The sequence below is a fragment of the Orcinus orca genome, chromosome 19, assembly GCF_937001465.1.
Source record: "Orcinus orca chromosome 19, mOrcOrc1.1, whole genome shotgun sequence".
NCBI classification, from domain to species: Eukaryota; Metazoa; Chordata; class Mammalia; order Artiodactyla; family Delphinidae; genus Orcinus; species Orcinus orca.
In genome coordinates, this window is record NC_064577.1 from 369 (window position 1) to 27,735 (window position 27,367).

The window sequence follows — 27,367 nt, forward strand, 5'->3', positions numbered from 1 at the left end:
TTTGGGGCTCTTGGTTACTGAAGGAGAAGACCTCTCTTTGTCAGTGACTAGGAATCCTTGTGTTTTAGGCTCCCCAAATTGAGCCCTGGATTCTGAGGGTCCCCTCCTTCATAGGCCTCTAAATTTTTCGAGGTGTCTCCACTTAATTTTCTTGCCCATGGACTTAGGCGTAGTTCACTGTGGAGACAGACCCCTGGGAAAAAGGAATGTTAGAAATCCTGGTCCAGTATGCATTGGTCTAATCTGTGAGCGTGTCTCTGGTGTCCTATCTTTCTGTCCTATTATTCTGGCTCCTAGTTTCATCCTGGACTTAAGCTGTGTCCATGATAGCACTGGTCGCTGAAAGCCATTTCCTTCCCCTGATAATTTTTCATTGCCCTGCGCTAGCCCAGCTGGAGTTTCCTCTGGACTTGATTTTCAGTCCTGATAACTCTTCTGTATACACACATAAGCTGCGAGATTCCAAAGCGTTTTCCCTGCCACCACTTGTGTGTCTGAGGTGGGCAACACTAATATGTCCCTTCCCTGAGTCAGATGTCCATCCCTGGGTCACTACATGCACACTACCGGTGTGTTTTTGTCTAATGTTACCACCACCGATTCCAAGGAGATACGTCCCAGCTGGAGAGCCCATTTCCAACACCTCTCTGGCTCAGCTCTGACCTTGGACAAGTCATGTGCAACCTTTCTAGGCTTGCAGTCTCATCTCTAAAATGAAGTTATAATTGCATGCAAGAACCCTTCTAGATTTAAATGACCAGGGCTCCTCTACCCCCAAGTGAGATGTAGAGTCCCATATTTCTCCACATGCCCTAGTGTATGTCCCTCATTATTATTTGCTATTCAGATCCATCCTATTAGGCCTCTGTTCTAACCCCAAGGAGTGTTTGTGTGGTTCACCTGGCCTTGTAAAGACACAGAATAGTTTATCATAAAGACACAGAATAGCTTATCTCCATAGAAACTACAACTTCCATCAGGCACTACTTCAACGGAACAGGAAAGGATGTGGGGGCGTGGCCCTAACGCCCTGGTAGCTTTGAAGACAAACTACAACTCCCAGGACAGCCGTGAGATCTCTGCAGAGCGTAAGGAGTGACTGAACTCTGACTGGAGGCCGGGCTGGTCCGGAACCATCCCGACAGTCTCCAGAAAGGAGCGTGGTCATAATTTAGGGGCGTGGCCTTGCAGGCAGCAGGAAGAAGTTACCTGTTGAATCTTCCTATCCATTCTCTTCCCAGCCTTTGTAGCTAACCCTAAGAGGGAAGCCGCAAACCACTAGCCTCTTCTGAAAAAGAGGTAAGGGGACGTAGTCAAGGGGCAGCGAAGGAGGCTATTGCATTCCTTAGGAGGGGCCAAACAGCTACTTTCTACCTGCTGAGACAGGTGAACAGTTCCATGGGGGCGGGGACCAGCATATGAGAAAAGGGCAAGGACGGAGGAGGTATTTATTTGTTCTCTTTCAAGACTAAATTTAGGGCCCTTCGTCTGCAGACCCATTGGCGGACTCTGTCTTGGGAACCCTCTTGGCCTCTGGAAGAGAAAAGAACGGGGGCCAGTTTTCCGCAGCAAAAGGAACGGCCCGTCTGGGCTTCCTCCCGTCTGTGTATTTCCTAGCCCCCAAACGATAGAGCCATATGGCTTCCGCGGTCTGGAGGAGTGCTCCCTGGTGGGGCCCACTGCCCCCAGCCCCAGGCCGGCCGCTCACGGACATGGACTTCTGCTCTGGGGCGCAGCTGCAAGAACTAACCCAGCTGATCCAGGAGCTGGGTGTGCAGGCGAGCTGGAGTGAAATTCCCAAGCCAGGACCAGATCTCCTCCAGGGCAAGGACTTTGTTTTCTCTTTGCTAGGTAAGTAACCCTCCCAGCCTTTGGGAACTTGCAGCTCTCAGCTACGCCTCACCCCGCCCCGGCTCTGGATCACGACTTTACGATCCCTTCTGTTTCCTTAGGTCTCGTTCACCGCCGGGACCCTAGCTTTCCTCCTCAGGCAGAGCTCCTGCTGCTTCGTTGCGGGATTCGCGAGGGCTCCCTGGATCTGGGGCCTGCGCCTCTAGGTCCCTACGCTCGGGGACCTCACTACGACGCGGGCTTCACACTCCTGGTGCCCGTGCTTTCGCTAGATGGCACTGGGCAGGAGCTGCAACCGGACGTGGGATCCTGTTACACATGGCTCTTCCTTCCAGATCAGGTACGCGGAACCTCGGTCCGGGAGGCATGGCAGGATTGCCTAGGACCCCCAGTCCCAGGAGGACGTGATTCGATCCACCCAGCCCAAAACAAAGAAACTCCCAAGGATCCGCAAATCTCCGTGGACCAGCCACACGTCACTGAGCCTGAGGCACACGAGTCTTTGGAAAACTCACCTAGTAATGTTTCAGTGCCAGAGTTGCCTCAACAAGACGTAACCGATGTTGACTTTCCCTCACCACTGAAAAAAACGAATGGTGACGTCACCAAAGCAACCGACGTTAGCCCAGTGCCACAGCCGTTGGAGGCTCCGGAGGCATGGCCCACATTGTGCCCCGCCCAGGTGGCTGCCTGGTTCTTTGCTTCGCTGGCTGCGGTCGCTGAGTCCCTGTTTCCGGTTCCGGGTGCCCCGCGCTTGGTCCAGGCAGCCCGCCACGCGGGGGTCACCACTATCCTCCTGGCTACGCCCGGGACCCCGCGCCGCCTCCTGCTTTTCGACTTGATCCCCGTGGTGTCCGTGGCCGGCTGGCCCCAGGGGCCTGGGAGCCACTCGTGGGCCGGCCCGCTGGCCTCGGAGTCGTCTTCCTTCTACCTGGTGCCCGGCGGCGGCGGCGGCACAGAGCGGCCGGACGCCTCCGGCTCGCAGCTCTGCTTCGCCCGCCAAGAGCTGGCGCTCAAGACACGCATACCCGTTTCCCTGCTGCACGCGCACGCGGCGGCTCAGGCGCTGCTGCGCCCTCTGGTGGCCGGGACTACGGTCGCGGCGCCCTACCTCCTACGGACGTTGCTCTACTGGGCGTGTGAGCGGCTGCCTGCGCTCTATTTGCCACGACCCGAGAATGCGGGCGCCTGCTGCCTCGGGCTGCTGGATGAACTGGGCCGGGTGCTCGAGGCCGGGACGCTGCCCCACTATTTTCTGAGTGGCCAAAAGCTCCGTGCGGGGGACGGGGCCGCTTCGCTGCTCGGGGCGTTGGCCCTGCTTCGCAGGGACCCTGCCCGCTCCCTGCGGGCCGCTGTGGAAGAGGCCAAGGCTGCACGCAAGGGGGGAGGCTTAGCCGGCGTGGGAGGCGGGGCCCATTAAAGACGCTGTTCCTACTAACCTGGAATGTGCTTCTGCTGGCCAGCGGGATGTGGAGGGGACTGCTCTCCCCTCACCTGGGAGACAGGCTAAGCGCTTTGGGCCCGAAGAGCCCGTTCTAGAAGGCCTCCTCGCCGGTTCCTCCGCTTCCTCCCACCCTCCTCCCGCCCCATCCCTGGCACAGGTCGTTCCATTCTGGCCAAATCTGTGGCCAGCACCCCGCCCACTCCGGTGCAGCCCCTGGCATCCACCTCCCGCTAGTTCTTATGGTCTTTTCTCTTAGGAGTCAATAGGGATGGGGGTAATATATTTGCTGAAAAAACGTGTAAAGGAGAAAGGTATGGAGACCAGGGACTGACCAATTTGTCTCACACAAAAGCAGAGACATTAAGGAGGCCGGATTTCACCCCAGGCTAGACCTCACCACCACCGCTATCTCTTCAGTTATTCCCCCCACCTTCCTCCTCCAGTTCTGTCCTCCATCCCGGGCAGTAGGGTCCCTTTCTCCATTCTCGGGGCATCCGCCATTCCATCTATCTAAGCCCAACCTCTCCCCCCATCCAGAGTTCCATTCAGTGGAGTCGCCTCCTTGTCCCTCCTCCTCTGAACCCCGACACATGCGAGACATGCGGCCTTGCCTCGGCTCCGCCTGTCTCTAAGACTGTCGCCACTCCCTGCCTCCAAGGAACCCCGGGGTTCCGCCCGCCTAGCTTTACCTCTTGCTCTTTGCCGCCGTCTCCGCCCCCTGCCCCACCCCCGGGCCGGCTCTCGGAGGAGGGTGAGCTGCTGTCGCCGCCGCCGCCTCAGCTTCCCACAGCCGCTACCGCTGCCGCCGCTCCGCTTGGTCCAGCCGCCAGGCCCAGCGCTCAATTCGCCAGACCAGGGCGCTCTGCGGAGACACCCGCACTCCTTCCTGGGGTCCGGGACGCCTAGCCGGGCGTGGGGTGGAAGCTCCGCTTGCGGGGTACAGGGAGGGAGGAGCCTGGAACCGGTGCCAGCGCCAGCCGTCCCCGGATCGACAAGACAGGACAGGTTGAGAGGCGTCGGGGAAGGAAGGGGGGGCGCTATAGGCAGTCCCGGGGAGGACAAGGAAGCCCTGTCGCAGAAAGCTCTGATGCGCTCTGACTTATAGCGGGTCTGTTCACATTTGGGTACCCGTGACAACGTGGGTGCACTCCTCTCTCGGGGTCTAGTTGGATTGGAGGGCGTGGGATCTAAACAGCACCAGCTGTCTCCGAGGAAATTAGGGGCTGCCAGAAAAAAACAAAAGAGCCAAAAACCTATGCTCCTTATTCCGAGGTGACACAGGACCCTCCAGACAACCACCTGGTGTAACCACTAGGAAGGGCGGATTTGGAGGTTACTTCAAGAGGAGTGGATGGTTAACAAGGTGAGGAAAGGGGCTCAGCAGCTGGAACGCTGTGCCACTAGAAACGGCGGTGACTTGGTAAAAAGCGGTATCGTCCAGAGACAGGGTCTGGGAACCTCTTCTTGCTGATTGGCGACAGTCTGGATATTCCAAGGCATACATTGTTTTGGGATTTCAGTGAAAAAAAGTGGGGGATCCTTCACTTAGTGGGTGGCAAAGGAAAAGACACCAAGGTTGGGTTCTCCCTAGACACTGGCAGCACCCCAGCAGGGGTGGGGTGAGCTAATATCCCCAAAGCTAAGGACCCACACCCTTAAAATTACAAGAGTGGCTTTGGCAGGAGTGCAGGGCCCGGAAGTAGGGTGGAAAGGTGCCTGGGGATATTGGAACCACATCCTGGAAAATTTGAGGGTCTTGGCTTTGGGATAGTGTTAGTGGGGGACAGGGACACTGGAGATCAGAGAAGGGGGAGTTTTCTGTGGGGGGCAAAGGTCGAGGGTGGGGTCAACTGAGAGGTACATAGGCTGCTGGGTCTGGCGAAGCTAGCACGAGGCCCAAGGGTGGGAGCTGGTGCCTGGGGTGGGGGTCGTCTAGGGCTTATCCTCAGATCCCGTGGGTGAGGTGGCGAGTCGGACTGGAGAGTCAAGAGCATGTCCTGGTGAGCTAGCGGGCTTCTCCGGGGTGGCCCAGCGCGGTCCGGGAGCCTGCCGGTTTGGGGGTGTCTCCTCCCGGGGCGCCATGGCGGCACTGGCCAGCAGCCTGATCCGGCAGAAGCGGGAGGTCCACGAGCCCGGGGACAGCTGGCCCATGTCGGCGCAGCGGCGCGTGTGTCCCTGCAGCACCAAGTCCCTTTGCCAGAAGCAGCTCCTCATCCTGCTGTCCAAGGTGCGACTGTGCACCCCCCCACACACAAACAGTGAGCTCCCCTTAGTGAAGGCCCACATTGACCTGTCCTATCTTCTTCTGTGGGCAGGGGTCCTGAAAAACAGGGGCAGATGTCACCAGGTCCACCGTCGTGGCAGGTCAGGCAGTTTTTGTGTGGGTCCCTGATGGGCCCAACTTCTGCCCGGCTGCCTGGCAGAAGGCTGGGGTTGTTCTAGGGTCCATGAAGGTGGATCCACATAGAAGGTACCAGAAGAATCTGAGGCTGAAATTACATATTACCTAATGATAGCAGGCTGCCCCCGACCCCCAACCCTTCCTGACTCTGGGTCTCAGTCTTCTCCATAAGATGAGCAAAAATGCATGCATTTTTATGCCACATACTTATCACAGCTTGTAATCAATCACAAGCTTAGTGTCTGTCTTCCCCTCTAGAATGGAAGTTCCATGAGGACAGGCTACGTCCGTCTTGCTCACCGTTGTGAGCAGTGGCTGTGGTACCACAAATATTCATCATATTGTGAAAGGGAGGGAGAGGGAAGAGAGGGAGGGAGGAAGGGGAAACTGAGTGGGCAGAGGGAAATTGGATTCCTATTATCTAAGGGCTCTGGGTTACGGGAGCAGGGCTAGAGAGAAGAACCGGAACACTGTGCCCAGTCTGCGGAGGAAGCTGGGAGAGTGGACTGAAATCGCTGACCCACATCACCGGAGCAGTGGGTCCTCAGCTCAGAAAAGCAAACTTGTGTCTGTCCTCTGGACTTACTCTTTACAAGCCCCGTGCCCCTTCCTTGTGGGGAGGTGGGCAGAGGTAGGAGACCTCCCTGCTTTCGTCCTCCTCCTCCTGGACCCCCACCCCCACCCCAGGCCAGTCTCAGGAGGTGGTTTCTTTCCCCCTTTCTCCCACACAGAGGCTGGCTCGCCTCTCAGTGGGATGGTGAATAAGCCCTTGGGTGACGCTAGTTGCCATCAGGCATTAGGGTCCTAATGAGAATCATCTTCCTTGACGACTCCAGCACCTTCCATCTCCAGGGCCGCCAAAAGCCCGGCCAGCCCTCCCCACACTGCACCTCCGAGCTCCAGACAGACGTGGGCTACGGGGAGGGACGAGAGCCGCTCTCCGCAGGCCCCCGTGCCAAGCTGAGGCGGCAACAGCCAGCAGCCGGGGAGGAGTGAGGCTTCCGGGAAGGCTCCAAGCCCATTTTCCAAAAAGAAAATGTCACTTTTCTAGATGAAAAGGAAACTCAGTGTCGAGAGTTCTAGCACTGAGACAGGTAGATGAGGGACAGAGACGAAGCGCCCCAGCTGGCCTTGCTCTGACCTACCTCTTCCCACACTCTGGTTGAGTGAAGAGATATGGGGGGCGGGGGGGGTGACCCTGAAGATCCACACACACACCCCCGGCATACGAGCTATGTCCATAGGATTGAAGACCCTCTTCCTCCAGAGTAGAGTGGGATTGAGAGCCGGTCCTTGGGGGTTGGGGCGTGATACCCAATGATGCTATAAAATCATTTCTATTGATCCAATGCCTGGCTGACAGTGGACAGTTGACTCGTCTGGTCTGATCTGGGTTGCGCTCGAATGGAACGGGCCTGACGGTGGGAAAGAACGCCACCCCCCCACCCCTGCCCCTCGGCAGGTGCCTGGGTGAGTGTGCAAGAGGACGGTTCCCCACCCCCACCCCCATGTCCCTTTAAAGGCTGGCAAAACAACTTGTAGGAAGGCATGTCCCTTCCTCTTCGTGTCCCTCCACCCCCAGCAGCGGACAGATTTTCCAGGAGCTGCGTGCGTCCCGGACCCATCCCCAAACGGTGCTGAGCCGGCGAGCTCCGGCGCGGCCCGAGAGGGGCTGGGCGCGACAGCTCGGCTGATTCCCACCCAGGGCTCCGAAGAGCCCCACGCACACTCTGGGGTGGGGCTAGGGTACCCTCTATGCGCGCCTCTGTTCGAGAGGCTGTAAAACACCTCTGGCCACCAGCGAGGAGAGAGCATCCTTTGAAAAGGGACAACAGTGGCTGCGGTGGCGTCTTCCGGGGTGGGGGAGGAAATGTGGCCGCCGCAGCCGGCCGGCCCCACTGGGGCCCCAGCGCTAGCCTGCTCTGGGGAGGAAAAATAAAACATGAAACAGGGGTTAGCGGAATCGTGAGGTCGGCCCTTGCCCAAGTCTCATTAAGGAGACGCGCGCGCTCCCAGGCTGGGGATGCGTAATGGACACGTGGACAGGGGAGGGGAAGCTGGGGCGCGAGGCAGGAGTTGGGGGGCGTCTCCGTGGCGCGCAAATCGTGGGCCGCGCGCTCCGGGGCCACGTGACCACGGGGAATCGGGGAGGGGCGGGGAAGGGAGCGAGCCCGCCAGGCTCCGCGCCCGCTACTGCCGGGGTGGGCGCTGAATCCCGGACGAGGAAGGAGGGCGGGCGAGCGAGTGTGTGTGTGTTTCTCTCCGCCGTCATTTACGGCGGAGCAGCCGGCGTGATAGTCGAGGAGGCAGCGGCGGTGGCGGCTCCGTGCAACTGTGGCTCCCCCCACCTCCTCTTCCTTTTTGCTCCTTGATTCTTCTTCTCCCCTCACACTCGTCCATGGGGAGCCGGCCCCCCTGCTGGCACCTCCTCTCCACTCTGCCCCGTAGGCACCAGCTTCCGCCTCCCTGACCGCGGGCTGCGCGGGCGCGCGGTGCCCCGGCCCCTGGCGTGGCGCCGGGGACTTGCCGCCTGCAGCCCAGGCAGGCGCGGTGCTCCGCTCACCCAAACTGACTCCGAGAGCGAGCGAGCCAGAGAGCGAGCAGATGCCCGGCTGCACCGAGACATCGGGCATCCGGGGGCAGGGCGGGGGCGGCGGGGAAGAAGAGACATCGGAGACTCTGAACCCCGGAAAAGTTCAAGGTTTGTGCAGATTCCCCCGGGGAAGGCGGAGCAGCGTGGCCCTCTGCTGAGACAGAGCGACACAGCATGTGGAACCTTAGTTCCCCGACCAGGCTTCGAACCCGCAGCCCCTGCTGTGAAAGCACAGAGTCTTAACCACTGGACTACCAGGGAAGTCCCTCAGAATACAGAATTCTTATCTACTGCTTATGTGTGGTTATTCAAGCAGGGCTGTCGCTATTAAACATATTCCTGGGACTTCCCTGCTGGCGCAGTGAAAAACAATCCGCCTGCCAACGCAGGGGACAGAGGTTCAATCCCTGGTCCAGGAAGATCCCACATGCTGAGGAGCAACTACTGTGCTCTAGAGCCTGCAAGCCACAACTACTGAGTCTGCATGCCGCAACTACTGAAGCCCGTGCGCCTAGAGCCCACGCTCCACAACAAAGAGAAGCCACTGCAAGGAGAAACCTGTGAGGGCTGCACTTGGGGTGTGGCGTACCAGGTGCAAGGTGAGCAGGTCAATGAGGCCCTGAAGTACTTGAACGTGTGGGAGGCAGTGCTTGGTAGCTATGATACCAAGGAGGTCACCTTCTGCCCTCAAGATGCCCCTGACCAACCACTCAAGGCACTGGCCTACGTGGCCACCCCGCAGAACCCTGGTTACCTGGACCCTGCGCCTGAGGAGGCCATCGCTACGCAGATCCTGGCCTGCTGAGGCTTCTCTGGCCACAGTCTTGAGTACTTGCTGCGCCTGGCAGACTTCAGGCAGCTCTGTGGGCCCCAGGCACAGGACGAGCACCTGGCAGCCATCGTGGATGCTGTAGGCACCATGCTGCCCTGCTTCTGCCCCACTGAGCAGGCTTTGGCACTGGTCTGAGGGGCTGAGCCCCTATGTGGACACAGGGGCCAGGTCCCTACTCCAGTGCACACAGACAGACTTGATATAGCTGGAGCCCACTGAGAACACTTGGTGGGCCGACTGGGGCCTCTCTCAAGCCCCTGCCTGTCTGCCAGCCCCCAGATCTCCTACCTGACACTGACTTACTACTTGAAACTCTATTTATTGCACCATGTTGGTGTGGTGGGCAGGGTGGGGGGCCTGCCCTAGATATAGGCGCCCTGCTGAGCAGTGCCCCACCCCAGGCGCCTGTTGCCTGATCAGAATCCCCCCAGTGCTGCTGCTATCCCCATACCACCCAGGCCTCCACCTCCCCAGGGAGCCTCCAAGAGCCTTGACCCTCTGCCCCTGACTCCAGATCAACCATTCCCTAGCCCCAGAAATAACACCCGTCAAAGGTCCCAGCCTGCTGGTGAGGGTAGGAGGGAGTGAGGAGAGGGGGCCCTACAAGAACTGAGGCCCCTGCCAGCCGTACTCTTCCCCCAGGTCCCCAGGGCAGAGCTGGATCTGGAGGCCAGACACAGCTGCTGAGGCTGGGCCTAGGCCTCTTACCCATTTGGCTTTGTTTCCCTGTCCTTCTGTCTGTCTGTCTGGGCTACTCCTGTCTGTTTGTTGGTCTATTCCTCGGAAGCTCATCACTATAGGTCCTGGCACCTTCCCAGTCTGTCCCATACTATAATCCATAAGCTGATCTCATTAAAAAAAAAAAAAAATTAAACAAAAAGACAGGTATTAATGTGTAAATATCTAATTACTTATAAAAATTTTATGGAGAAAAAAATAATCACACTATATAGCTCAGCTATGAGGAGTATATATAATCATAACAACATAAACAATGAACACTGATTAAAGCAAATTCTAAGACAGCTCTATCAGGAAAACAGGAGGATTGGAAATATGTATGTAGACGACGGCCATAAGTGGTGACAGAAGGCTGGGGACTGGGTTTTTCTTAGCTAACTACAGAACTAGTTGACTCTAAGTTGTATTTTTATAATCCCGATAAAATTAAAATTTGAAAGAACGGTGCTATCCATGTTCTCACAAGAGTTTACAGCCTGGTGAAAAAGGAGGCCAAGCAGCTGTGAGAACACTACAGCATCTATACAAAGATTGGGATGAACACGTGTTATATCATCGTTCTACTGTCTTTTTGCAGACACTGACTTGAAGAAGCAGTCAGCTGCCAGGTATCAAGTTTGAAGGAGTATATTGGGAAAATGTTTCTAAGCAACTGACACAGAGGAAATGAAAAACAAGGATATCAAAGTCAGAGAAAACTCAGAGAAAATTCATTTAGACATTTGTTAAGGTTTTTGTTTTATTTAAATAGAGGGGATCAATTCTCTTTTCTTTTTAAGGAATATAATTATATGATATAAATAAACTCAAGAGAAGCTCCCAACGGGGGCAAGCTAAGCTTTACTTTGTGTAATATTGATAAGTTGAATTCACAAAGGCTTTTACAACCAACATTATTAGTACAGCTGAAAAAATTTTCTAGGTCAAATTTCTAGTAGGTATCTAAGGTATAACCTATTTTACATTTTAAGAGGGAACAGTGTCTTTCAATAATGTTTCAAAAAGACTATAAGCCAATAAGTAGTCTGATGATGTTTTTAATGAAAAGTTTTTGTACTAAATGTTACATTACAGTTTTGGCGACTAGGTTTGATTTATCTGTCCTACGTTGATATCAGATTAGCCAAAATAGATAAAACTCACACTGCTTTCAAAATTTCATTTCCTAAACCCCCATTTTTTCTTTCCTGATTTTATGGTCTGGAGTACTAGAAAAGTACTAATTTTTCCTGCATGAGCTCTTGAATTTAAACATTATGTTTGCATAACATTTAAATGCCAATCAATCTTTACCTGGCTTTATCTGGATCTTTATGGTCTAAGCTTGCTGAAGTTAAGATCTGATTCTTTTTGTTCATACTAGGACAAGAGCAGAATGGAAGTTGAAATCTAAAGTAGCCCACCACTTTAAGCTAGTCATTAGTTTCACCTTGCACTAGCAGACATTAAATAGAGCTGCTCACAGCGGGGGGAAAAAAACTTCACCTCTTTTCAAGTTTTTGCTTATCTTCTCCATTGGGCAATACCAATTAATGAGAAAATACCCATTATTATGACATCCCTGCAAGAAAAGAATCCATGGAGAAAACATGGAGAATCAATAGTTGACTACAGATGGAAACTGCTTTATTACATTCTGCTTAGATAGAAAATTTTTAATATTGTTTTTTATAATGTCACGTTTGTGAAACTGAAAACTTGCTAGTCCTAATATGATAACAATACTTTTGAGGGAGGGGTTTGGACTAAGATTCAATTTCTTTTATGAGGGTTCCTATTTGGGATGTTCATTTCACTGAATGTGAAATGGAAATGCAAATAGGGAAGTCAACTGACATTTATTTATTTACTGTTTCCTTTTGGTTTTAAGAGTAGGAAATTTGCCCTCATTTCTGTGACCCAAATTCCCTTTCCTAATTCTAAAGTAAAGCATTCTCGTACCCATGCTGACTGTCCTCAAATATTTGGCTTGAGGATCTGCGGGCCAACAGGAGGTTAGATTTCAATGAAAAGAGAGGAGATGTAAATTTGAGTTAGTTTCTTTTAGGATTCTGTGCTGGAAAAGCCCCTTAACACATTAGTCTCATTATAGCAACAGAGCCAATTCCTTCTGCACAGAAATCCTTGTTTTGTTCTTCTAGACTGAGCCAAGTTATACTGTGACTCACTCATTGTCACTCTAAATCATTACACCCTTTGCTGAGAAAGAAGCAGTCAACTGCTGAGGCAGCAAGGTAGTTAGTCAACTGGCAAGCAGGCTTGGTGCACTGGTACTTTAAGTAATTTTATTGCTGATGTCTCACCATAAGTACTAGTATCCCACACTGGTATTTCCAGGAGATTGAGCAATGGGATCCTACCTGTCTTGTTTGGAAAGTGGAAGGTTGAAATTTTTTGCTCATCATTTAAAACATATTTTATAGTCTCATTCGTACTATTCTATCATTTCAAGTTCTCGATAGAAGGGGATAGCAATCCTCTTTGTCGCATCTTCTGTCAGTCACAGTGCACCTTTCCCTCTTGTTGTCGCATCTTCTGTCAGTCACAGTGCACCTCTCCCTCTTTTTTTTTTTTTTGGTGCCTCTTGTTTTTTTTTTGGTTAAATTGTGAGCTGACTTTCAGTAGAGATTTTCTTCTCAGATGGGAGTCCTGATGGCCTTAAAGTTCAAAACCATTGCATAAAGGCCATTTTGCATTTGCTTCTGCCAGGTACCCTGGGTTTCACCAGTTCTGGTCCAATTTTACATTAATTTACTGGTTTGGAGAATTCTTCACGTACACAGTATAAATTCCGGCCCTGGATTTCTCACAAGAGGTCGCCCAGAACCCAGGTCAAAGAGAACTCTCTCATCACTTGCCCCTGTGGAAATCTTTTTCTAGTTCCCCTTTCATTGAGGGACTTGCCCTTCCAGGCTCTCAGCTTTGTGCAGGGATCAGTTACAATTCCCCATCTCAGGTCAGCCCAAGGTGGTCTCTTCTGTCCTTGTGAGCATTAAAACCCTCAACTTCTTGGGCTTATATCTGTATTTTATCCCTTGAGGGTTGCTACAGCTTCAGCTTACATGCTTACTACTCTGCCTTCATGTTGCTCGAACCCCAGAAGGCTTATATTTCAAAGAGAAATTCAAAGTGGTGAAAACGAAACGATACTCTAAGCTAGGACCTTAAGCATTCTAAAAAGTCAATATTTTCAAGATGGAGAGGCTCTTAGAAACTTCATAAAGTTCTGAGCTCCTCTAACATGCTGCTACACTTACCACACACTTATCTATTTAAATGCAGATAGCCCAACTATTTATGGCTGTGTATTCAAAGACGACCTCCACACAGCTCTACTGAAATCTATTCTTGTGACATTCAAATTCCCTATGAAAGTCTTAGGAAAAAAAAAGTTTGTACATAACACCTTGAGACGTTTGTTTGTTGAGTAAAAAGAAAATAACTTTGTGTCAAGGCATGACTTCTGTGTGTATTTTTAATGAAAAATAAAAGTCTTCTCCACAGATTTATTTCAAAGCCTATTCCATGACCAAATCTAATATAAGAAAGAGAGGGGTTGCTTTACAGATAACATTGGCAAGACATAAACCTGTACCCCCTGAGTGAAGTAAAAGTCTAACCTGCAGGTTGTTCAGAGGCTCCATCTTCATGACTTGGGCCCAAGGTGTTGAGAGGCAGGGAGACATCAATGCTCTGGTTTGGCATCAGTGGTGTATGGATGGCCAGAGGAGTGCTGGGGATGACACCAAAGCTAGGAGAGAGGATGAAGAAATCCCAGAGGTTAATCAGGAGGCAGGATTTAGTCACGTCTTTGGGTTTCAATGGCTTTTTACTCCATTTGAAGGAAACATAAGGAATAGCAGGCACTAAAGTGCCCAATTCTAATTTGCTGTAACACGTTACAACATAACCTCTTTTTTCCATTAAGAAGATTTGAGGAAGGAGAAAACATTCATAAGCACAGAACTGGTTTGCTAATGCTCTGATTCTGAAAGTTTCTTATATTTATCATGCCACTAGAGGGACAGGTTTGATAAGCATCTTTTTCTTATACATCTTCCTTTAGATAATCTTTGGGAGAAAGAACACTTAAGAATACCCACCCTGTGAAGTATAATGATATTATTTCACTTGCTTGATAACCTGCCTGATCAGACCAGAGGATGATTTACTGGTAACTCTCATTTTCCTTCTTCTTTATTTACTTACACAGGATACAATCACTGGGAAAGAGCCAGTCTAAGTAAAGCAGAGTTGATTGGCTTAAACATTCCAAACAACACCCCAAAGGATAAGCTGTAGACTCAAATCTGGCCACTTTCTTCGCCTAAGGCAGGCAGTGAGTACCCACCAGTTTGACTTCTCAGAGAAGCCTGCCTAATAATAATACAAGAATAGTAAAGAGATGGGAAAAGCCTGAGTCTGAAGTTACAAAAAAACCCAAAAATATATGAGGGGAGACAGACATGTCTTACGTCTCAGAAGCATAAGAATACAATTTTAAAAAGATGGAGCAGAAAGGAAAAGTAGGCTCATAGGTGTAACAAATAAACAACTTAATGATATAAATTTATAATGAATTTATGTTCTAATGAGCCTCAGGAAGGAAGATGGGATTTTAATATTTATAAAATAATTAGAGTTTATATAGGTAGTATCAATTTCAAGAGTCACAGCTCTAGCAGAAGAAACATTTTCCTTTCTGTAGATAATCTACACTTTAGAGTCCCAAATGCAATAAAGAAATGATTTTGAGTAGACACATCACTCATTTTGGTATCAACATTTATGGGTCAAAAAATGCTTTTGCCCTTGCTCTCATTATTTATCTATGTGGAAAACCATAAGGAATCTAAAAAAAGGCTACTAGAACTAATAAGTAAGTTTAATGAAGTTTCAAGATACAAGTTCAATGTACAAAAATCAGTTGTATTTCTATGTACTAGCAACAACCAAAAACTAAAATATGCTTCTTACCATAACATCAAAACTATAAAGCACTTAAATGTGACAAAAGATGTGCAAGATCTGTACACGAAAAACTATAAAACACTGCAGAGAGAAGTTAAGGATGACCTACATAAATGGGGAGATATGCTATGCTAATGGATTAGAAGACTCAATATTGTTTGATGCCAATTCTTCCTCAAACTGATCTGCACATTCACTGCACTCTCAAGCAAAATTCCAGCAGGCAAAAGACCTAGAATTGCCAAAACAATTTTTGAAAAAGAACATACATAGTAGGAGGGTTTATACTATCTGACTTCAAGACTTACTACGGAAAAAAAGTTTACTTTGACTCTTACTTTACACATATTATCTCACCAAAAGTACCTCAAAATGAATTCTAAAAGGTAAAGGTAGGAGCTAAATCTATTAACACTTCTATTAAAAACATTAAAAAAAATTGTAACTGTGGGTCAGGCAAAGATTTGTTAAACAGAACACAAAAAGCAAAAGACATAAAAAGGAAAAAATTGTAAAGTAAACTTTATTTAAGTAAAAAACTAGGGCTTCCCTGGTGGCGCAGTGGTTAAGAATCCTCCTGCCAATGCAGGGGACACAGGTTCAATCCCTGGTCCAGGAAGATCCCACATGCTGCGGAGCAACTAAGCCCGTGAGCCACAACTACTGAGCCTGTGCTCTAGAACCTGAGAGCCACAACTACTGAAGCCCGCGCTCCTAAAGCCCGTGCTCCGCGACAAGAGAAGCCACTGCAATGAGAAGCCCGCACACCTCAATGAAGAGTAGTAGCCTCTGCTCACGGCAACTAGAGAAAGCTGGCACGCAGCAATGAAGACCCCACGTAGCAAAAAAAAAACAAACGAACAAACAACAAAACAGTGTATATGTGTCAATTGCAATCTCCCTTAAATAAATAAAACAAAAAATAAATAAATAAAACAAAAAATAAAAAACTTGTTCTTTGAAAAACACTGTTAAGAAAATAAGGCAAGCCACAGACTGGGAGAAAATATTTTCAAGACATATCTGACAAAGGACTTGTATCCAGAATATATAAAGAACTTTATTACTTGATAATAAGACAATCAATTAAAAAGAAAAAGGAACGATTTGAGCAGATACTTCACCAAAGAGGATATAAGAATGGTCAATAAGATTATGAAAAGAATGCTCAATATCACTAGTCATTAGGGAAATTCAAGTTAAAATGGGATACTACTATACATGTATAAGCATGGCTGGCATTGGTAAGAGTATGGAACAGCTGGAACATTCACTTATTACCATATGACCCAGCAATACCACTGCTAGGTATTTATCCAGGAAAAATGAAAACATATATCCACACAAAGACCTGTATGTGAATATTCACAGGTGCTTTAGTCATAAAAGATAAAACTGGAAACAACCCCCAGTTCCACCAACTGGTGAAAGTGTAAACAAATCACGGTATAAGCATCGATGGAGTACTACTCAGTAAAACAGAACAGACTGCTGAGACATCTCAAAGCGTTATGCTAAGTGAAAGAAACCAAATGCAAAAGACTCCATACTATGTGATTTCATTTACAAAACATTATAGAAAAGGTATGATTATAATGGCAAAGAGAGTTTTCTTATTCCATATGGATGAGTTTTCCCAGCAAAATTCCCTAGGGCCTCCAGTGTTGAAGCTGACCACTGAACAGATGTGCAACAGCCTCCACTCACTCTACATCAAACATCTGCCAACACGCAAGTTTTTACCCACTGCTAAATAGAACACTCTCTTGTTGGACACAAAGTACACTGCTGTGTCAGGATCGAGCTGGGGAACTCAGATTTCTTACCTATTCTTGTTAAACTGAATTGCAAAGTCTGTCATGTGCTGCAGAGCTTTGCTGGTGAAGTTCATTTCCATATAGATGTGCCCTTGGCGGTGAGTAAGTATTCCCGGAATCTCCAGGCCCTTAGCATTTACTGCAGGCAGCCAGACCTGAAACACAGTATAAAGCCCAATGAAACCAGACAGGACGCTTCTGAATAAAGATGAAATTAAGATTTCACTTCCTTAGGCAACTAAGGTGATTTTTATACCATAAATACCAAGCCAAATGCAAAAGGCTCCAGATAAAGTCATATTTGCTGAATTTTGAGATCATTCTCAACTATTTAAGAACCAAAACGAACCCACCAAAAATCAAAAAACAAACCAAAAAACCCCAACCAAACAAAACAAAAACCCAACCCAAAACCAAAGCCAAAAACAAACAAAACAAGAAAAACAAGCCCCAAAATAGTCTATGGGTAGCCATGGCGAAAGGAGAAATTCCAATGAGCATAACATGGGGTTTCTTTGGTTAGTAGCTTTGGTAAAAGGCTTAAAAGGGGAAAAAACTGATCTAATGAAAATCGCATGTTTACAATATTTGAAGACTTTTAAAAATCATTACCAAATTCCTTATCAGTAATGTGTTAAGGGCAAGGACCATGTCTTATGTATAGTTTTAACTCTCGTTATAGTCTCTGGGAAATAGTAAGTATTCAGATGTCGTTTAAGTAATCTGAATGCCTATTTTCTCTATATAATTCATTCGTGACCCACCTCTGGCCCCAGAATCTGTGATACTCCTGGAGTGTACCAGTTTACACACACACACACACACACGCACACACACACACGCACACACACATATAAAAAAACAACAGGAATTCATGAACTGTCCTGACTAAAGACAGAGTACCCATTAGTCAGTGGGTGGCTAGTTAACATGAGAATATACTCAACCACATTACAGGAAAAAAAGGAAAAAGAAAAGAAGAAAATGACACTATTTAATAGTACAAGATACTATTTTTCATCTATCAGAGGGTCAAAAATTCAAAAAGTCAGTAATACTCAGTGAAGGAGAATATAAGGAATCTGGCACTATTACATTCTGCTTTGGAGAACATAATTTGATGTCACCTTTTTGGAGGGTAAGTTGGTAATGTCTTTTTTTAAAAAAATAATTTATTGTTTTATTTTTGTCTGCGTTGGGTCTTAGTTGCAGCACACAGGATCTTTGTTGCGGCAAGCAGGATCTTTTTGTTGCTGCGCGGGCTCTTCGCTGTGGCACGTGGGCTTCTGTCTAGTTGTGGTGTGTTGATCTCTCTCTCGTTGTGGAGCACAGGCTCCAGAGTGCATGGGCTCTGTAGTTTGTGGCACATGGGCTCTCTAGTTGAGGTGCGCGGGCTCAGTAGTTGTTGCATGCAGGCTCAGTGGCTGTGGTGCGTGGGATTAGTTGCCCGGTGGCAATATGGGATCTTAGTTCCCCAACCAAGGATCGAACCTACGACCCCTGCACTGGAAGGCGAATTCTTTACCACTGGACCACCGGGGAAGTCCCTGTAATGTCTTTTTTTTTTTTTTTGCGGTACGTGGGCCTCTCACTGCTGTGGCCTCTCCCGCTGCGGAGCACAGGCTCCGGACGCGCAGGCTCAGAGGCCATGGCTCACGGGCCTAGCGGCTCCATGGCATGTGGGATCCCCCCGGACCGGGGCACGAACCCGTGTCCCCTGCATCGGCAGGCGGACTCTCAACCACTGCTCCACCAGGGAAGCCCCTGTAATGTCTATTTTTAAATGCTTAAATGATCAAGCACATTCCAAGTTTATCCTATAGATATGCTTACAAAAATATACCATGATACATATAAACAAGAATGTCATGGTTAACATCATAATAACAAAGAAGGGGGCGGGGATAGGACTAGATGAATAACCTAAATGTCCATCACCAGGAGGAAGATTAAATACGTTGTGGTATACCATCAATAAAGTGGATACAGCCATTCAAAAGACTGTGGTAGAGAAAAAACAAGGTGCAAAACAGTATATCCCACTGACAGTATTTAAAGGATACAAACATACAGGTATATGCACGATCTTTTTTTCTTCTGAGAGGACACAGAAAAAGTTAATAGTGGCTACTTATGGGGAAGTGGGGACAGAGGGAAACTTAATTTTCCACCTGATCTTTCTACATTATTTAAATTCGTCATTTCTAGGTATTACTGTAATGTTAGTAAACAAGTACGTTACATAATCTCTTAATCAATTAAAAGTCTGTGGGGATAATATCCAATGCAGTAACCTTACAACAAAGCTACTAAGTTGTGCCAGAACACTATAGCTCAGTTTTGAATCACATTTCTGGTTAGTCTATGTAATGGGTGTGTACACAAAGACAAGACTCCTGCGAAGGACAACTGGTTTACTATCTGCAGCAGGGATCCCCCACACCGAGCTGGTTGAGCAGGCAGAAAATTCAGAAAGCAACCAGGCGTGCTGCCCCTCAGAAAGGCAAAATTAAAAGAAACCTAGCTTAGCCTGGAAGGCACTATTCCCAAGGGCCGAAATATGCTTCATTTACAGGGAGTTTCCCCTTCCCCTTTTGAATTTCAATCTGAGCATGACATCAAGTGAGGCTGAGACTAGAGGGACACCAATGACACTAACCTAAATCAAAACTCTAAAAAGGTGTAGTAAAATGCATGGAAACCAAATCTGGGCAATGGCACTCTAGAATCCATATGCAGTACCAATGGAAAAAGGAGTGGAAAGAATGCAAAGTAAAATGTTACTTCTCTATTATGTCTTTCTCCTCCTGCTGTTGCTCTGTATATCACATCTACACTAGACTGACTTCAGTGTTGACAAGCTAGGCAATATTTCTAAACTAGAGAACAAATACTAAATGCTTAGTATTTCCAATTTTAAGTCTAATTATACAAATGGTTAATAAGGATGCTATGGTGCTTCTTATTGCTAGGTTTAAGGCCGCCTTTCATCCTCCTTGTAAATCCTCTAGAAAAAGAGCCCCAACCTTGGATTTATTATCAGTGAGAGTAACACAAATGTCAGATGCTAAATAATTCAGGTCCTGTCCACTAAGAAAGTGTTGTTTTACTTACAGCCTTAGGAGCCACATATCCACCAGATGCCATGCCTATCCCCGTGGAGAGTTCAAATAGGTCATTCAGACCACTGCTGACCACAGCAGGAGTAGATGAAGGAGCAAAGGTTGCAGGCACTGATGATGGGATGAAGGACTGTCCCACCTGCAGGGAATAAAAGGGAAGGGGAACAGGGAGATCAGGAAGAACTCATTAATAGTCCTTAAAATGCTGCTATATATTTTAATAGTATTGATAAATCAATAAGAACACACCATAATTACAATATTCTTAGGCGTTTAATTCGTATATTCTTTGTCCTTCAAATCATCATGGTTATTTTTTCATCATTGAAAAGATACACACACTCTTTAGAAGTTCTATCAAGAGAGTCATCAGTAGGATCAGGAACACAGTGATCCAAAGTTTTTTCTGTTTGTTTCCAATTTTAGCTTCCACGATTCTGTGCAAGAGGCCTACAGGTACCCTAATGAAGGGGGAATCTGTTTCTATAGAAAGAAGGAGAAGCATCCAACTTAGACAGCAGTTCCGTTTCCACTTGGGTCCAGGCAAGTCTTATTTCCGCATTTAGGCATAAATATCTAGTAGGAAACTCTCCTGGGGGAGATGGATACTCACATCCCCGCTAACTCACATACGAGGAGAGTCTCACTCTGAGTCCAGCTGACGCTCAAGCTCTTTCTAGACGACAGAAAAGAGTATTCTCTCGTCGAGATGGGAGGTTCCATTTCCTTTAGCCCTTTAATGTCAGGAAGACAAAGAACTCTGTAGACACCAGAGCGCCAATCCCTAAAGAGACCCCTACACCACATGTGGTGTATGGTCCCAAATATTCCAAGTAACCCTATGCTACTTTCTACTCTTCATACACTGCTACAGAGGTTCTGGTGTACAGGGCTAGATAGCAGCAGTGACTGGTCTGAGAACGTTTGCATAGGAAAGGCATCAAACAGGGGGCAGTGCATCCCACGGTGAAAAAAACCGATGGCACGGACTGCCAGACTTCCTCCAATGCCCCCGCCAAGGTCACTGCCAAGCTGAAAGAGAGAAAGGAGAGAAAGGAGAGAAAGGTAGAGTTCATTTAGCTAAGTACTAGATGCCCATACAGAATCTGTAAATTGCTCTACCAAGTTGCGGGGAATACATGCTATTCAACTTGACTCCCAAAGCCTAAAGAAATTCTAGATTGCAAAGAAATATAACCTAGGGGAACTGAGGAGGGGAAGTGATGGTGTGTGGGAGTTTTGAGAAAACGTGGAAAGATGATGGAGCTGGGACATCTCAGGGATGTTTCAGATCCAATCTTTCCACTGGGGTACATAGGCACAAACCCAAACAGGATTTAAAGAGTTTACATATTCCAAGAAGCTATATCTCTAAGTCGTAATGTTCTGAATATGTTTTATTTTTTCTTTAAAAGGAAATTTAAGGCGGGGGAGAAAAAGAAAAACTAAAATATGTTTTGAACTACAAAACTTGCCGCCCCACTGAGAAAGTGGGAACCAAACCAGTAATGAGCTGCAATTTCAAGCTTCAAAAATTATAGCTTGGGGACTTCTCTGGTGGCGCAGTGGTTAAGAATCCGCCTGCCAATACAGGAGACATGGGTTCGAGCCCTGGTGCAGGAAGATCCCACATGCCGTGGGGCAACTAAGTCCGTGCACCACAACTACTGAGCCTGCGCTCTAGAGCCCGAGTCACAACTACTGAGCCCGCGTGACACAACTACTGAAGCCCGCATGCCTAGAGCTGGTGCTCCACAACAAGAGAAGCCATGCAATGAAAAGCCCACGCACCGCAACGAACAGTAACCCCTGCTCACCGCAACTAGAGAAAGCCTGCACATAGCAATGAAGACCCAATGCAGCCAAAAATAAATAAAATATAAAAAAAAAAAATTATAGCTTGAACAAGAGTGATTTTTAGAGTTTAGAACTCTCCTAAGAAAGCAAACGGCTGGGTTAGGAAGATATCCTATCTGGGTAGGAAATGCGAAGGCATGCAATTCTTCAAATCTCTCCCACAGTCAATACAGCTAAGGAGAAATGCTGTGATTTATCTGGAGTAGATCATTTAAAAGGATGCTAACTATTGGAGAATTAGACTAATGCAATTAGCTAGGTGACAGGAAAATAATTCCACATGGTCTTACTTCTGCCTCTTTTCCCCATCAGGGCTCTGATATAATTCACCCTGAATTCCAGGACAAAAGCATTAAAGAAGAACTGAAGCTGAAAATAGCTAGCATGAAAAAACATAAAACACACATACCCACAACTAATGGTGCTGTTCAGAAAGCAAACAATATGCTTTTGTGCTACGATTCTGTACTGCTACTTCCCTAGTTCTCACTGTGCATCTAACATTCCCCTCTGAATCACCAAATGCCTTGTCTGCTTTACAAAACACTGTTTCCTTTATTGTCTGTCATTTAGTAGTAGAAACTTGGAGAGCTCTAGGCTGTGGTTGTGTTAAAAAAAAAAAAAAAAAAAAAAAACTGTATTTGTCTTCAGGATTTGAAAGAGGGGATTTATTACCTTCTCAATGGACAGATATATAAAACTGGGTTGCCAAAATCTCAAAAATAATATATATACTGAAAAATAATGGGACTTATTTCCACCACAACAGAACAAAACCCCCAGGCGTTTCATAACTGGCATGAATAAGCATGTTCTGCACTAAGCTACAGAACACTCCAAACCTCAAAGAACCAACATTTGCAAAGTCTGGTTCCTGAAGACTATTTACTGGTTGGACATGGGGCGAGAAGTCACAGGCATACAGATAAAAAGGTCATCACAACCAAGAATTCGAGTAACTGGAAAAGAATGACAGCAAATAGAAAAGATATTACACACCTACCTTCTCCCTGTTTCTAGAGTAACACACATCCACAGCATGACATCTGAAAAGCATGAGATTCCTTTTATTCAAACACACACTCACATTTGCTGGACATAAGGTACTATGGGGACTATAAAGATGCCGGGCAATGAGGGGAAAACAATAGATGAACAAGATCCAGGCTTTGCAAACTGGCAAAAAAACAAAACACGAATGCAAAAACCATACAGAATATACTAAAGCAAAAAAAGAAAGTTCTGAATAGAACTTTTGGCTGAAGGATAATGAAAAGAAGCTTCAAAGACATGGTAGTGTGAAATTATAGAATGCAAAAAGGGGGAGGTTATTTCTCAAATAGCCTGAACAAAGGTTAAGAAGTAGGAATAAAAGCATGATCAAGAAGAATGAGTAGGGACTTCCCTGGTGGTCCAGTGGCTAAGACTCCATGCTGCCAATGCAGGGGATCCAGGTTCGATCCCTGGTCAGGGACTAGATCCCGCATGCTGCAACTAAGAGTTTGCATGCCTCAACTAAAGATCTCGCACACCACAACTAAAAGATTCCCTCATGCCGCAACGAAGATCCCACATGCCACAACGAAGATCCCGCATGCGGCAATGAAGATCCTGTGTAGCCAAATAAATAAATACTTTTTTTTAAAAAAAAAGGAAGAAGAAGGAGTAGTCTAATTAGACTGGAGCACAGGGTAGATATGTGTTAAAAAAAAAAAAAAGTCAAAGAAAATAAGTTTGCAAAGGCAAACTGATTATGGTTAAGTCTTTAGTTTTCAATTCCTCCATCACAAAAACCTGGAGGTTTCTTAGAGTAAGATTCAATCTTTCTAAGATTACTAATAACTACTTCAATTGTGTTCTATTAACTATGGTTTTCAACCTTAGATACACAATGGAATAAACCACCTGCGTGTGTATAACTGTGGGGAGGAGGGGGATTTTTAGAAGTACTGATGCCCGAGTCTCAATCCCCGTCATACTGATTTAATTGTTCTGAGTTGTAGCCTGGACATCAGAATTTTAAAAAGCTGCCCTAGTGATTCTAATGTACAGACAAGGTTGAAAACCATTGCCTTAGAGAATTAACTATGATTTGGAATCAGACAAGAATATATGTTCAGGAATTACTTTGGCACTAACTCCTGAATTGAAAAGGAAGCTAGAACTTAAGAAGAAAGAAAACCCCATTTCTTTGTTTTTATACATTAGTTAATTAATTTTTGGCTGCGTTGGGTCTTCGTTGTGGTGCGCGGGCTTCTCATTGTGGTGGCTTCTCTTGTAGTGGAGCACGGGCTCTAGGCACACAGGCTCTAGGCACACGGGCTTCAGTAGTTGTGGCTCACCGGCTCTGGAGCACAGGCTCAGTAGTTGTGGCGCACGGGCTTAGTTGCTCTACGGTATGTGGGATCTTCCCAGGCCAGGGCTCGAACCTGTGTCCCCTGCATTGGCAGGAGGATTCTTAACCACTGTGCCACCAGGGAAGTCCAAGAAAAACCCTTTCTAAGGAAGGGAATGATGCAGAATGTCTCACTTGTCCTGATGCTGGTTTTGATTTAGCTTTATGACTTTCTGATGGGCTTACACATCCTCCCCCCAGCAACTCTCCTCCCTTCTGGCCTATCTCACAACTGAAGCTTGAAAGAGATGGAATTCTTTATGGACCTTGTTGGCACTCGATGGCAAGAAAGAAAAAACACACTGGAAGAGAAATGGCAGTATTATCAAATATGCTACATTAAATAAAAGGCATTGAGAAAAGGCACTCACTAGTGGTGTTATTTCCAAAGGAAATAAAGCCCATTTATAGCCCTTATTTTCTTAGATTTCATTCTTATTATACTTGAGTATTATATGAATATTATCTTAGCTGGACAGGATCTAAATGTACTCCCCCCCTCCTCCCCACCATGCTGCTTGTCAATTTTATTCAAAAACATGTAAGAGAAACTGAAAAGTAATTCTGATACTCCTTTGTTTACATTCAGCTTATCAAATACAACTCAGCTGCAACCCACAATCAAGAACTCTTGATCTTACAGAGACAGAATCCAAAGGGTGTTAGAGACATGTAGCCAGAAATATAAAGGTTCACATAACTGTGCTATGTCCAGAGAGCAAAAGGAAAGGACAATTTCAATATGTTTTCTAACTAGCAAAACTATAGCTTACTCAGACTTTATTCAGCATCTTCCCTTTTGACTGAAAAGTTTCTAAGGGAGGTTATCATCTTCCTCTCTGAAAATATGACACAGGTGACAGCACAGTGTTGGGCAAGAGTAACTAACAGGGAGATGTCAGCAAGGATGGGAGCCAATTCCCCAGTGAGGGCCTCTCCTATCTACAGCGACAAGCAGGATGATGCAGATATTAATCGAGGGGTGGGGGAGGCGAGAAAGCTGAACAAAACACAGCAATGTCGTTGTCATGTTGGCCTGAACTAGCCACTAACCATTTCAGTTCAGTTGCTGATATCATCTGGAGTCAGACAAGATTCATCTGTTTGGTAATACTTACTAATCAGGTAGGGTACAAAATCAGTCAAACTGGACTTGTAAAATTTCAGTGATATCTATTATCCAGTAAGCTGGGAGAGGTGAGTGAAAAGTGCCAGAGGCATAAGGCATGGCTTTAATCTCAATCTTAGGTGTCAAAATACTGTGTACGTTTTAAGTGTCTTTTGGAGCTGTCCATTTCCCGTTAATCCCAGGACTGCCTTAATGAGGCCGCTATCTTCTCCATGAAGGAAATAATGTCAACTATAGACCAACTAAATCAGGATATAGGAAGATGAAGGAGAGGTGCCAATTTCAGGAAAAGAACACTTCAAATGCTAAAAACTGAGCAGAATTTTCCTACAGGTCCATAGCTGATACCCAAGTCTAAAATACCTGCTAGTGGTAAAGCTTCCCCAGCCCCCAATCTAAATCACATTAAATGGCACTAAGAATAACATTAACATTTCGCTACTGCCACAGAGTGGGTGCTTTATCATGCCGAAAGTAGTGCTGAAATAGGTTCAGTTCATATTGAACCAGGGAGATGTGTCGCTGCACTGTTCATTCAGTAATTGGATGGAAAGTAGTGATTTCATGGTGACTTATTTTATGGGCTAAAGGGATTTCAGCACGGTTGCATGAGCTCTGCTGCAGAACCAGGCTGAGTCAAAAGTTTGAGAGCTGAGTCTGCATACCAAAAGGAAATACCTTCATCCAATGGCAACATGCTACAAAAGCAGAAGTACAGAGAAAGAACCCAAGACTGAGGTTCTGTAAGGGACCAAGTCTGCCTGACTCCAAGAAAAGGAAAAGTCTTGACATGGCCACCAAGCAGACCGAAAACAAAACAAGAACAACAACAGAAAAAACCCCACATGGGATTTCCCTGGTGGCGCAGTGGTTAAGAATCCGCCTGCCAACGCAGGGGACATGGGTTCAATCCATGTCCCCTGAAAATGGGTAGATAATCCAAAATACAAGACAATTTTCAGTCTCCAATTATGGAACATGAGCAAGGGTGAGAAGAACCCTGGGAATGAGCAACTAAATCTAAATCGGTCAAATTCAACTCTTGGTCAATTTCTGGTAGGCTGGATCACCTAACAGCAAATCACAACAGGAAAATGTCCTGGGGTCAGGGGGTGAGGGTGTGGAGGGGTAGGAGGCAGAACAAAGGTAAAGTCAGAGAGGTCTGTTTTGTAGGAGGTGCCAGAGGCTCACCAAAATATAATTCTTCTGTGGAAATCACTGCCTTGGTTTAAAGATCAATTTTGTAACATCTCTACCTAACTTCATCTGGAGCTTCATTTGGCTCAATATTCTCAGTCTTGGCTGCAAAATTAAAGTAACTTCGATTTTTTAAAAAAATTACCAATGTCTAAGCTCCTGTCTCCCAGAAATTCCGTTTAATTTGTCTAGGGTTGGGTCTAAACGCTGACAATATATATTTTTAAATACCAATTATGCAGCTAGAGTGAGAACCACAAAGCTTGAAATAAAAGGTTAGTAGCTGCCACGCTTCATTAGCAGCACACCACTGACCTCTACGGGTAAGGTTCTGTTAGAAACCAGTGATAAAAGCAGCAAAAACGCTGCTGAGAGCTGTTCTGAGATGAACACCCACGTAACCTGAGTGCTGCTTGCCAGACAATCACATAACTCTAATCCAGGCCGTATTTTAAATGGGGACGTGGGTCAAATTCTACCACACCCAGCAACATTCTTCTTCCTAGAGAGTGAAAGACAGACCTTTAACAAAATAATTTCAAGAGTTTCTTGCCCTCTCTCAATCTGAGGCAGAGTAGGAGCCCCCTTTCCAGGAGTGTGTTTACTACTGAAGCCAAGAGAACAAGGCATCTGGGTTTACCAACAGCTATTCAAACACTAAAGTGAAGTGGTTCACAGTGATCACAGATACTCTATGTCTTTACTATGCAAAATGTGGTCCACAGACCTGGGTGTTTGTTAGAAATGCAGACTCCTAGGCCTCACCCCAGAGCAACAAGAATCTGTCTTGTTCAAGATCTCCAGTTGATTTATGTACACATTAGCTTGAGAAGCACTGCTGTAAGGCAACAATTCATTCAAGAAACAGCACTATCTGTATAGACTAAGTAAAAACTTTGAGGACGATTTTCCTCTTTAAATTAGATAATTTACGTAAGAACAATAAAAGCATTTTAAAACTGGCATAGACTACTGCTGCCACAGAAACTCGTCATTCACACAGCCAGATTTAGGCCT

General features: G+C 46.7%; 2 protein-coding genes across 3 annotated transcripts in view; one reads left to right on the plus strand and one right to left on the minus strand.

Moving 5' to 3' along the window:
* The first annotated feature begins 1,115 nt into the window (after positions 1-1,115).
* LOC101276238 (transmembrane protein 102-like) lies at positions 1,116-3,289 on the plus strand. 2 transcript variants are annotated; one of them, XM_004286634.3, is made up of 3 exons: positions 1,116-1,299; positions 1,495-1,851; positions 1,953-3,289. In XM_004286634.3, exons 2-3 carry the CDS (start codon positions 1,638-1,640, stop codon positions 3,269-3,271), a joined length of 1,533 nt encoding a protein of 510 aa, XP_004286682.1. In that variant the 5' UTR covers positions 1,116-1,299; positions 1,495-1,637; the 3' UTR covers positions 3,272-3,289. The 2 variants fall into 2 exon arrangements, with proteins under 2 accessions (XP_004286682.1, XP_049557443.1); XM_049701486.1 differs by having other exon boundaries at positions 1,116-1,851.
* Positions 3,290-10,581: 7,292 nt separating this feature from the next.
* LOC101281493 (adaptor related protein complex 2 subunit beta 1) overlaps positions 10,582-27,367 on the minus strand; it is a 77,687-nt gene continuing 60,901 nt past the window's right edge. The window contains 5 exon segments of the mRNA XM_049701485.1: positions 10,582-13,518; positions 13,520-13,613; positions 16,660-16,805; positions 19,765-19,911; positions 20,763-20,804. Of these exon segments, the coding sequence (XP_049557442.1) occupies positions 13,381-13,518; positions 13,520-13,613; positions 16,660-16,805; positions 19,765-19,911; positions 20,763-20,804 (567 nt within the window). The 3' untranslated portion in view covers positions 10,582-13,380.

Excerpts from the sequence above, each read along its gene's own strand:
- LOC101276238 (XM_049701486.1), top strand. The coding sequence starts at position 1,638 with ATGGCTTCCGCGGTCTGGAGGAGTGCTCCCTGGTGGGGCCCACTGCCC. Across the intron at positions 1,852-1,952 it reads CTTTGTTTTCTCTTTGCTAG|GTCTCGTTCACCGCCGGGAC; the intron begins GTAAGTAACCCT and ends CTGTTTCCTTAG.